Source organism: Macrotis lagotis, chromosome 1 (genome assembly GCF_037893015.1).
Source record: "Macrotis lagotis isolate mMagLag1 chromosome 1, bilby.v1.9.chrom.fasta, whole genome shotgun sequence".
Taxonomy (NCBI): domain Eukaryota; kingdom Metazoa; phylum Chordata; class Mammalia; order Peramelemorphia; family Peramelidae; genus Macrotis; species Macrotis lagotis.
The window spans coordinates 654,429,824-654,442,416 of NC_133658.1; the positions used below are offsets into that span (position 1 = coordinate 654,429,824).

Genomic DNA, 12,593 nt, shown 5'->3' on the forward strand with positions numbered 1-12,593 from the left:
AATAATAGCATCAATGTAACACTGTATTGTGATAAAGACTAAAGGAAAAAATCTCTGGGACATGTTTCACAAACCTTATGGTACTAAGGTAAATGTTCAGTTGCTATTATTACTTGATTAAATACAATATATAAGCAATGCAAATTTAGATAACCACACACATAAAGGATATTCGATGTTTCTAGTTAATGACAACAAGCAACAGGCCAATCAACAGGAAATCATTATACTTTTTTTTTTTTAGCAAGGCAATGGGGTTAAGTGGCTTGCCCAAGGCCACACAGCGAGGCAATTATTAAGTGTCTGAGGCTGGATTTGAACTCCTGACTCCAGGGTCGGTGCTCTGTCCACTGCACTACCTAGCCCCCCCGAAATCATTATACTTCTGAGTGGTTCTGTACGAACAATTTAAAAATGTTTATAAGAATGCCATTTGCCTCGAACTAATTTGTTATTTTTTTTAAAAGACAACAAAATGTAGTTTTCTTTCTCTGAGATTTACTTTCCTTATAATGGGGACATTGATCAATGTGCTGTCTACTTCCCAAAAGTTCATGAATTAAAAGAAGAAATGAAAGTGCTAATACTACAAAAAATATTCAAATAAAAACAACTTGTGAGATTTCTTTAAAAGTATTTTTTCTGATAAGAAAAGATAAACTCTACTTTCAACCAAGAAGGAAGCAGAGGTTAATATAACAAAGTATTTTTCCAAATAAGAAAATTTATTTGAAGGGTTCGAGTTTTCGCTAAATTTTTGTAACATATTTGTTTTAAGGGTTTGAAATTTAAGTGTATTTTTTCCAATTATTAAATTATTATTCCAATTATTAATTAGAGAACTATATTTTTAGTTCCTTAAAACTTATTTTTTCCACACCAAATACTATATTTTATTTAGAGATAATAGGCATTTAGAACTTTTTTCCAATTTAATTCCAAATTAATTATGTTATTAGTTAAAATATTATAGATATTCTAGTCTAAGTCCTTCAATTTGCAGATGAGGAAACAGGTCAAAAATGGGGGAATTTCTTAGCCAAGGTTATATCCTTAGTGTGTCACAGGGAAAACTACTATCCTGACTTCCAGTACAATGATTTTTTTTATTATCCTAATCCTTAAAAGTATTTTAAAACCACTCAACTGGAGTAGGAAGCCCTTGAACTTATCCTAATGGCAAACCCTCAGTCCCTGCTAGTAGTTTCACTATTTCATTTTGTAAAATCTGCTGTATGACTTTGCCTTATTTGTTGGCATTTTCATTTCCATACATATGGTAAAAAAAAAAAAATCAAATTATTAAAGGAGCAAGAGAAAGCATGAGAAAATTAAAACTACCTTTTTATAGAAATTATGAAGAACATAAGTAAAATACATGCTTTATGAAGGCAGAAACTATTTACAATTTCATCTTCCTAGTGCTAAATAAGCAAATGTGTTCTGAACACAGAATAATACTGTTGAACTCAATTAAATGAAGTTACAATCTAAACAGATTCCTATAGGGGTGAAACTACCTAGGAATTAAATCTAAATGAAACTTTCTGTAAAGAAGTGACAAAAATTCAGAGAGAGGATTCAATTATGTCAAATAAGATAGAAAATAGAGAGAATTTCAATCACTGGGCCTTTAATGACAAGATGATGATTTTTTTCTTTTTTTTAAAGGTAGATTTTTAGTAGAATAATTTCCATCTATCAAATATATCATTGGATTTATATGAATTAATAGTTTCTTCTCTCTGTCCTCTTCCCTTTTGCCAAATTAACAGCTAGACAATGAATTTCTAATCTATTTTAAATCAGAGTTAAAGGTAATGAATAGAATAAGTCTGTAAATCAGAAAGAATTATCCCTGAGAAACCAAAAGGCAGGAAAATAGATAATCAAATTTCATCAATAATATTGCAGAGGGCTTAATTTAAATAATTTATAAATGCCTAGATTTAAACCTTTATCATAAAAGAGTTCAATGGGGCACCTAGTGGCACAGTGGATAGAGTACCCGACTCTGGAGTCAGGAGAATCTGAGTTCAAATTTGGCCTCAGACACTTAATGATTACCTAGTTGTATGACCTTGAACAAGTCACTTAATCCCATTTGCCTTGCAAAAAAAAAACAAAAAAAGAGTACAATGTACTTAAAATTTGGTACATTTATAAATCACTAAAAAAATTGAAGCACCTAGAAAATGAAATAAAATTTTCTTGCAAGAAAATTTCTAGCAGAAAAACTAATAAAAGAAAAATCAAAGAATCTGAAGAAAGATAAAAGAAAGGGAAAATGAGGTTCCACTGCCAAAGAAGTGACCTTTAAATAGGCACTTAAATTATTTTCTTTATACATACCCTATAATTCTCCTCTCTGAATATTCTTTTCTTTTGTTTATTAATGGAGCAGCAATTTTGAAGAAGGTTCTAGCAAAGATCTCTTTAGGCACAAGGGAAGTATGGAATGGAGGCACTTTGGTCATCAAAATACCACAGGAAGCCAGATGTCTGAAAATACAAAAAATTGCCTTATTAGAGTGATTGGACAATTATTATCATCAGCACACAAGTAGAGCTAGTCTTGTTTTAGAATCATTCACAACTTTAGATATTCATGAAATATATAAATATTAAACTATAAAATTCATAATCTATTATATAAAATAATATAAGATTTGTGGGATTTTTGTGTTTTTTTTACACCTCAGGGAAACTAGAAAGAACAAACCTGTAGTCATGAAAAGGAGTATCTGGCACACAGTAAAATACAAAAATGCTTTCTCTCTCAAAACTTGACTTTAAGTCAGCTTATATCACATGATACACTATGCACTTTCAATAGATTCAGTTTATAATACAGTATATCTACTTTGCAAATGCATTAGTTTGAGATAGATTTACATTTTAAGTATATTACAATTATATTTCTGAATTTCCACTAGATACTATTCCATTTTTAATTTATTAAAAATAAAAATAAACCTATTTTTAATTTATTCCGCTATAGAGCATTGTTTGTGTTCCACTAAACTAAAAACTCTTATATAGCAAAAGTAAATCAAGGCACTTGAAATGAAATGAACTTTTCTTTTTCTTTTTTTTAGTTTTTTTGCAAGGCAATGGGGTTAAATGGCTTGTCCAAGGCCACAAAGCTAGGCAATTATTAAGTGTCTGAGGCCAGATTTGAACTCAGGTCCTCCTGACTCCAGGGCCAGTGCTCTATCCACTGTGCAACCTAGCTGCCCCTGAAATGAACTTTTCAATTATTACTTTAGTCTTATACTTATTCAACAAATATGTAGTGAATTTCTATTATCATATACAAAGTATTATTGTACTTCTTTTTGGAATAAAGGTAACAAAAGTAAATTAAATAGAAAAAATATATGATTAAAACTTAGCCTTTCAAGAACAATTTGCCAAGATAGGTGGGTTGCTGAAAAACCTGTGACTTTAATGAACTTCAAGGATGGGGGGAGGGAGTAAGGAGTTTTTTTGAATTTTTTAAAAAGTAGAATATTAGGGGGTGGTTAGGTCGCACAGTGGGTACAGCACTGGCCCTGGAGCCAGGAGGACCTGAGTTCAAATTCGGCCTCAGACACTTAATAATTACCTAGTTGTGTGACCTTCGACAAGTCACTTAATCCCATTTGCCTTGCAAAAATTCCAAATAAATAAATAACAGTAGCATATGGGGGGGGGTGCACTATAAATATTTATAATGTTTTGTTTTTCCTGGCTTCCTCTATGGGTAAGGGAAAGGAGAAAGAGGGAGGGAATTCAGAACAGAAAATAAAATAAAACTGAATTTAAAAGGCAGTATTAAACTCTGATAGCAGAGACTTACCCACAAGGGTTTTCGTTGCATTAAATGCTGACAGAAACTGAAGAAAAGGAGTGATCAGGATAGGTTAGTTACTCAGGGAAAGCTTCATATAGGAGGTTAAGTCTTAAAATCAGTTCATGAAAGAAATGATAAATGCTAATTTAGTAGAGAGAAGGGTGAAGAGCATTCCAGAAAGAAGGATTAGCATGAACAAAGATAAAAAGGTACAAAACCAATCCTAACCCAGGAAAAGGAAGAAGACTTGGCTTCTTTCTGAGGGAAATAAAAAAAGAGACTGAATTAGATCAGAAGAACTAACTGAAGAACATATATGTGTGTTTAATTATATATTTACATATATATGAAATATTAACAACAACCATGGATCTACTGATATACCAAAAATATATCCATATAGGTTTATACCTATATGGAAAGTAATTTGGAAGCCCAATTTGAATTAAAAGAAATTCTTCATTATCAAAATTAGAAAAGCAATTGTTATTTTCAAGCATTTATTTTAATCCATATTTAACAAACAATTTTTTACAATGGTCATTAAGAATGAAGGAATAGGGGCAGCTAGGTGGCACAATGGATAGAGCACTGGCCTTGGAGTCAGAAGTACCTGGGTTCAAATCTGGCCTCAGACACTTAATAATTACCTAGCTGTGTGGCCTTGGGCAAGCCACTTAACCCCATTTGCCTTGCAAAATCTAAAAAAAAAAAAAAAAAAATGAAGGAATAGTAGTAAATCAATTTCTACAGATGCTTCTGATGTGCTTGAGGATATCTGATAGCTTTTGTTCCCTTAAATATTTTAAATGTTTCCCTTATAATCTTGTTTGTACCATTAATTTGTACAATACAAACAGAAAAGATTTTCTACACAGGTGTAAATTTCAGGTTGGTTTGAATTGTCAAAAATTCTAATTCAGTTATTAACATGGATAAAAGTTACCAACGTATTTGACTCAACAGCCCTACTAAGACTATTCACCAAATGGGTCAAAAGTTGTTAACTGTGCATGTGATGATTTCCTAAACAAGTGAAAGTTTCAGGCTAGTCTGAATTATCAAAAATTTCAATTCAAGCTATTAAAAGTTATCAATCTGTTTCATTCAACTGCTATTACTAGGATTACTCCCCAAAGATATCAAAGAAAAAGAAAAAGAACCTATGAATACAAAATCATTTAGAAGCTCTTCTTGTAGTAGCAAAAAACTCAAACTGAAGGGTACATTATCAAGAGAAGAATGGCTGAACAAATTGTAGTATATGAAAAAACCATGCTGTAAAAAAATGACAAAAAGAACAGTTTTATTTTTATTTTATTTTATTTTAGGTTTTTGCAAGGCAAATGGGGTTAAGTGGCTTGCCCAAGGCCACACAGCTAGGTAATTATTAAGTGGCCAAGACTGGATCTGAACCCAGGTACTCCTGACTCCAAGGCCAGTGCTTTATCCACTGCGCCACCTAGCCAACCCAAGGAACAGTTTTAGATGAAAAAAAAAAAAAAAAAACTTGGGAAAACTTGTTTGAACTGATGCAGAGTGAAATAAATAGAATTTGAACAAGTTAAACAATAATAGCATTATCAAAACAAATAACTTTGAAAGAGTTAAGAAATCTGATTAAAGACCAACCATGGTTTCAGGCCAAAGCTCATTACTGATCTCCTGACAGAGAGATGACATCCTAAGAATGAGACACATATTTTTTGGGAAACAACCAATGCAGGAACATGTTTTGTTTCTGTCATTAAGTTGGTTTTTTTTTCTTGTTCTTTTCAGTGGAGTAGGGATGGAGGGAGAGAAGAATGAGTTTGAATAATTGCAAAAAATTAATTTTTTTTGTTTTTGTAAGGCAAATGGGGTTAAGTGGCTTGCCCAAGGCCACACAGCTAGGTAATTATTAAGTGTCTGAAACCGGATTTGAACCCAGGTACTCCTGACTCCAGGGCCGGTGCTTTATCTACTACGCCACCTAGCCACCCCCCCAAAAAATTAAATTTTAAAAATTAGGCTTTAAATCTAACTTCTTATTATTACGCACAGAAAGGTATAATTTACATAAAATAATTAAAGATTTTCAGTCTTCAGTGAGGAAAGAATTTATTATCCTATGGCTCCAAATCATTGTAAAGCATGAATAATAATTTAATCTTGGGTTTCTTCCAGTTTTACCAAAGTAGAGGCTCCAGCACCTGATGCTTCACTTGGCATAGTGGCCAGAATGGTTTCTTGAAAGTTACAGAAGAAGCAGGCACAAAGATCTATTGCTCCTACCAAGCTGGAATCTTTAAAAGAATCAGCATACTGCAGTGGAAAGAAGTACACTGTTTAAACAGCCCCTACTGTTTCCAAAGACCTAGAAACAAAATGGGTTCCTTCAAATGGGGAATGGCTAAACAAATTGTGGCAAAATATTACTGTATTTTAAAAACTTGGGAAGATCTGTATAAACTGAAACTTAATGATGAAATAAACAGAAAAATGTGATGATAATAATGATAGCAAGCATTTACATAGCAATTTAAGGTTTGCAAAGTGATTTACAATTATATTTTTATTCTCACAAAAATTCTGGGAGGTAGGTGCTATTATCGATATGATACAGATGAAGAAACTGAGGCTGAAAGGAAAATGTGATTTTCCCAGAGTCACTTAGGTAGTGAGGTTGGATTTGAATTCAGGCAGGTATTTCTCTATGTACTGTGTCAAATAAATACCTACTTCAAACAAAGTGGCCACAATAATGTAAAGGAAAATCAATGCTGAAAGATTTCATCTCTTAGAGAGAGAGAGAGAGAAGAAAAAGCATCAGTAAAGCAAAGAAAGGACACTGAATTTGGAACATAACTTAATCATACTCTGTCCATATATTTCAAAACTAGTTTTTTGCTTACTTCTTCCCTAAAATCCTAAAATCAAAATATTTAATTCTGTAACATGAGTGATTTTAATTGACATAAAGGCTCATGGAATCTGGTTCACTATTGTACATTTCTGCATAGTGACAATTACAGAGCAATTGGCACAATGTATGTTTATGTAACTGAGTGGAATATTCCCAATAAAATCATTTCAAGGTTAATATTCCTAGTGAAGTCCTCTCAGGGTCAAGAAATATCAAAGAAAGAACATATTATTCTTAAACTATTTCTAGAAGAAAGACCCTTGTGGTCCAAACAGGTTGCTCGCTCTCCTAACTTTTGTTAAGACTACTTTTACTGACTAGGAGGATAGTACATTTTTTTTTTTTAAAGATTTTTGCAAGGCAAATGGTGTTAAGTAGCTTGCCCAAGGCCACACAGCTAGGTAATTATTAAGTGTCTGAGGCCACATTTGAACTCAGGTACTCCTGACTCCAGGGTCGGTGCTCTATCCACTGTGCCACCTAGCCAACCCAGCATTCATTTATTAAGAGCTTCCTTTGGACCTGTTACTCTGGCAAGTGTAGCACCAAGAAATGCAAAAGAAGGGCTTCCTTTGCCCTCAAGGAACTTAAATTCTAAGAGAATTTTGCCTTGCAAAAATTAAAAAAAAATTAAAAAAAAGAAATGTCAAATCAATACCATCACTCCCCCAACATATTTTCAAATGACCCTAATATACCAATTTGTTTGGTTACTTTATCAGATTTTTGATTTCATCAGTTTAAATATTTCTTTCACCAATGTTAACGACAGCAACTTCATACCTTCTCAGTCACTGTGATTCTTGCCCATTTTTTTCCCATAAATCTTTTTTTTTTTTAAGGTTTTTGCGGGGCAAATGGGGTTAAGTGGCTTGCCCAAGGCCACACAGCTAGGTAATTATTAAGTGTGTGAGACCGGATTTGAACCCAGGTACTCCTGACTCCAGGGCCAGTGCTTTATCCACTACACCACCTAGCCACCCCTCCCATAAATCTTCTACAGAGATTTTTAATCAGAGAATTTAAATTATTGAATCCAACTCTCTTACTTTCCAATATCTATAAAGGTGAAATGACTTTCCAAAAGTCTCAAAGTAGTCCTCATTATTTTAGCATCTTGAAAGTATCAGTTGGTTATTCATTTACTGTTTCTTGTTCTCATCATATGTCTAGCCCACTATATTTTCCAGTCATACATATCTTTGATGCCAGCAATAAGTCACTGCTAATGATATGCTCCTAATAATTTGGCTTATATATAATATGCCTCTTTCCAGTGTTGTCTTATTTATAATTTTAAAAATTTTGAGGTTATGCTGTTCTATGTTGTGCTGATTCACAATACATAAAGCATCACAAAAATATTATTAGAGAATATTGTATTTTGGCACATGCCTGTGATCCCAGCTAACTGGTTGAGGCCTTGAAGGATCTCAAGCTCAGAAGTTAAGCTGCGGCAGGTTAAGCTAAATTTGGGGATGGGAGATGGAATACCAGCTTGCCTATGCAAAACAAGTCAAAGATCCTATGCAATTAATAGTAGGACTAAGTCTATGTCTAGCATCTTTATTTTCAGCTTGGGTAAGGTAGGGAGACCCAATCTTTAAAAAAAAAAAAATTCCTGCAAATACATTAAAAAAATTACTTATTTTAGATACAATGCTAAATGCATAAATAAAAAAGTGATAATAAAGCCCTTGCCCTCAAAAAGTTTCTATTTACTAATAGGGATAGAGAGCTTATTGGAAAATGGTGGTCAGGGAAGTGGTTTAGACCATTTCAAGGCCTGCAAATCCCTTTCTGATTCCAATGGCAATATAAATTTGATCAATGTTGCCTGAGCAAAGGTTGGGGAGAGAAGGGGACTGGTGCACAAAAAGACAGATGGCAAGACTCATATGCTGAATAAGCTCCAGTGATCTTGGATGGATAGTTGAATGAATGGGATGAGGTACTGTCAATAATAGTCACTGTACAAACAAAAATCATAGACTTAAGAGCTAAATGGGGCCTTGTGGGTCATCTAGTTCAACTCCATTTTAAAACTGAAGAAACTAAAGTAAGAGGGGTTAAGTGACATAATCAATATTAGAACTCAGATCTTGTGATTCCAAATTCAGCATTCTTTCCATTAATAGTAAAATTTCATTCTGTGGAATTTTGGGGTCAACTCATTATCCACCTGCAGCTCTCATCAAAAATGAATATTGATAGACTATAACTGAACTATTGTTCCATTTGCTTACTAATCAGGGCAATATATTTTTCATTCACTTTGTTTTTTCAGTGTTCACAATTACATTAATCTCTTGCATTTGGACTTCTCTGAGGAAACCCTGAAATGTTCAAAGAAATGAGTACATTATCTGTGAATAGGAACATTTACAACACCTAATCATCAAAAATTTTCCCCTTGTATTTGAACCTTATTCCAGACATCTCCCTAATGAATACCATACATAGGGTTGTTGAAAAAAAATATTGGCTAATAATTTTCTTTAGTGTAGACAGGTATGTGCTATCCACATTAAGACAAATGAGCAAAACCATAGTTCAAACGGTGTCTTTTTCAGCCACATTGGCATTCTACTCAAATGCCAGAGATTGAATACCATTTCTCCTAGTTTCCTTGAAATCATAATGGAAACTTTTAAAATACCTATTTGAGAAAGACTTTTTATGACAGCTGACATTTTTTTTTTAGGTTTTTTTGCAAGGCAAATGGGGTTAAGTGGCTTGCCCAAGGCCACACAACTAGGTAATTATTAAGTGTCTGAGACCGGATTTGAACCCAGGTACTCCTGACTCCAAGGTCGGTGCTTTATCCACTACACCACCTAGCCACCCCAACAGCTGACATTTTACTTTTAACCGGCTAGAATAACATATCCTAATACCTTTTGAGTTAAGAACCTTTTGATATAATTTCGTAAATGTGAATAGTTGAGGACTGATTGTCAAGTGAACACCATGCAAAGTTGCCTGTTGGGGAAACTTCTGTCAAGTAGATGCTAATTTTTACACCAACTCCCTATTTTAAAAAGATGAAATTCCAATTCAAAACAAACTGAAATTCGTTCATGAAAAAGAAATTAAGAAGGTTAAAAATAGGACATGCTACATATTACAGTACTGTAACTACTAGAAAGTGCAAATCCTCACCTAACAATTTACATATCCTTTGCAATATTTTAGCCTTCTGTAATTTCTCTCTCCAAGTATCCAGTTAAGCCATAAAACATTTTCCCCTGCTTGCTCAGTATATAGGTATACTAAGGAATATACCTCAGATCCCAGGAAACTTGCAATTAAATTTGTACTATAAAATATTAAAATTTTGAGGGGTGGCTAGGTGGTCCAGTGGATACAGCACCGACCCTGGAGTCAGGAGTACCTGAGTTCAAATCTGACCAATCAAATGCCAATCAAATTTTCTAAAAATTAGATAAATTAAAATATACTAAAGAAAATGGGTACCTAAAGAAATGCTCTTATGAAGTATTTCATAAATGAAAACGTCTTTAAATAAGGATGACTAAATTTGTGCTTTGTGTTTAGAGTTTCATGAGTTAGGGGCATCTGGGTAGTTCAGCGGATAACAATGCCAGACCTGGAATCAGGAAAACCTGAATGTAAATTTAGCCTCTGACCCTTATTAGTTATATGACTTTGAGCAAAATCTACCTCAGAGGAGAAACCCTGACAACTGGTATCTATCGGAGTGGAATTCCTTACACCAATGGAATCACAAGTTCAGTTCAGGGATAATTAACATCATTGACACAGAGTAAATGAACAGAAATTATTCAGATTCTACTCAAAAGCTTTAATAGAAAGGGAATAGTTTTTGTATCCTTTGCTATGACTATATTTCTTCAGAGGTCTCAAGATTCCTATCTTTTTCCTATTGGGATGAAGTTTACACTTATCCTTCATATGAAACAAAGTTTTTTTTTAGTTTTTTGCAAGGCAATGGGGTTAAGTGGCTTGCCCAAGGCCACACAGCTAGGTAATCCTTAAGTGTCTGTGGCCGGATTTGAACTCAGGTCCTCCTGACTCCGGGGCCGGTGCTCTATCCACTGCGCCACCAAGCCACCCCTCAAACAAAGTTTTAATATTTTTTATAATACAAATTTCATTGCAAGTTTCCTGTGATCCGAGGTATGTTCCTTAACTTCTGCCTGCCTCAGTTTACTCATCTGTCAAAAGAGGATAATAATCCTGTCAAGGTGGTTTTGAGGATCAAAGGGGAAAATAACTGCACAACTCTTAGCCCAGTGTCTGGTGCTAAATAATGTGTTACTGTTATTAACAGGAATCCTGATAGTCGCAGACAACCATCGATCACCAACGTAAGAGTGCCGGGAGTCACGGGGTTCCTGCGTCCCCCAAGAGGCAAGCTGCTCTTCTCAGTATCAGCGACGCGGGGCTCCGGGCCGTGCCCGCTGGGCCGGCTGCGTGACGCGCGGGGAGCCGGAGGGCGGGGGTAGCCCGCCAGGCCCGGCGCCGTGGCGCTGCCCATCAGGTCCGGCGGAGCGGCGCTGCCCACCAGGCTCGGCGCCCTGGCGCTGCCCATCAGGTCCGCCCGGGCCCGGGCCCGGCGCCGTGGCGCTGCCCATCAGGTCCGGCGGGGCGGCGCTGCCCACCAGGCTCGGCGCCCTGGCGCTGCCCATCAGGTCCGCCCGGGCCCGGGCCCGGCGCCGTGGCGCTGCCCATCAGGTCCGGCGGGGCGGCGCTGCCCACCAGGCTCGGCGCCCTGGCGCTGCCCATCAGGTCCGCCCGGGCCCGGGCCCGGCGCGGCGGCGCTGCCCGCCAGGCCCGGCGCCGTGGCGCTGCCCACCAGGCTCGGCGCCCTGGCGCTGCCCATCAGGTCCGCCCGGGCCCGGGCCCGGCGCGGCGGCGCTGCCCGCCAGGCCCTTCCTCCCGGAGGGGCGGAGCCGGAAGAGCCCGCCGCAGGTGGTTTCTTCCCCGCGCCCACCCCGGCGGCGGGCGGGGCCGTCCTTCCTTCGGATCCCGCCCCCGGGAGCGGGGAGCCTGCACAATGGCAGTGCCCCTCCCCCTCCCCGCCCCCTCCCCCAGACGGCCGTCTCCGGGCGAGGCCGCGGCCACACGGCGACGACAACAAAGAGGGCGGCGGCTTTACCTGACGCTCTTCGGGGGGCCTGGCGTCCGGGCAGGGCCTGCGGGCACCGCCGCCGGCTTCGGGCGGCAGCCAGACACCGCTCTCTTCAAGGCCCGCGGACCGGCTCGGGCTGCCATGATCCTGCCGCGGAGCCGGCGTCCGATTCTGCCCCCACCGCCCGGGCTGGGGCCTCCCGACGCGCCGCCCTCCTCCCGGCCGGTCAGGGAGCGCGGCTCGGCCCTCCCGCCAATTGGCGGGGCCGAGGAGGCGCCAGGACACGCCCCCTTTCGTCTCCCTGCCCGTGACGCACAGAACTGACGCAGGCTCACTCCGGGCGGGGGCGGGGGACGGAGCAGGCGGGGAGGAAGACCCGGCATCTTGTCCGGAGCCAATCAGCGAGTCCCAGCCGCTGCCGAGTCCCGCCCCCTCCGCCCTTCCCTGCGGATGGGCACAAATAGGCTCCGCTCTTCAGCGCACACCCTTCCCCGCTGCCCGCCCCTGGGGAGCCTCCCGTAGCCGCCCTGCCCCGGCCTGGCAGCTCCCGCCCCGCCCGCCGCCGCCAGGCCTATTGAGGCCACTGGTACGTGGAAGCGGCCCTCCTCGCCCCGAGCGAGGCGGGCCCGCGCATCTGACCCCGACCTCGGAGGCAGGGGGCGCGCGCGGTGGAGGTGAATTATGTAACCGCCCCAATCTGGCGCCTCCTCCACGGGGCCAGGCTGCATTCATTCATT

At 39.0% G+C, this 12,593-nt stretch overlaps 1 protein-coding gene across 9 annotated transcripts in view; it reads right to left on the reverse strand.

Annotated features, from left to right (window-relative positions):
• The window catches only part of COQ10B (coenzyme Q10B), a 22,972-nt gene extending 10,666 nt beyond the window's left edge, over positions 1 to 12,306 (reverse strand). For 4 of the 9 annotated variants that reach the window (XR_012474189.1, XR_012474188.1, XR_012474187.1 and 1 more), the window contains exons 1-2: positions 11,884 to 12,306; positions 2,353 to 2,502 (exon numbers count right to left, since the gene is read on the reverse strand). Coding sequence is in view for 6 of the 9 variants with exons in the window: in XM_074215398.1 (XP_074071499.1) it covers positions 2,353 to 2,502; positions 11,884 to 12,239 (506 nt within the window). In the remaining 3 variants the exon portion in view is untranslated. Of the gene's footprint in view, positions 1 to 2,352; positions 2,503 to 3,841; positions 3,879 to 4,063; positions 4,094 to 11,043; positions 11,400 to 11,883 lie in introns of those variants that run through there. The other 5 variants (XM_074215401.1, XM_074215402.1, XM_074215399.1 and 2 more) reach the window with 5 other exon arrangements.
• Between the last annotated feature and the right edge of the window lie 287 nt (positions 12,307 to 12,593).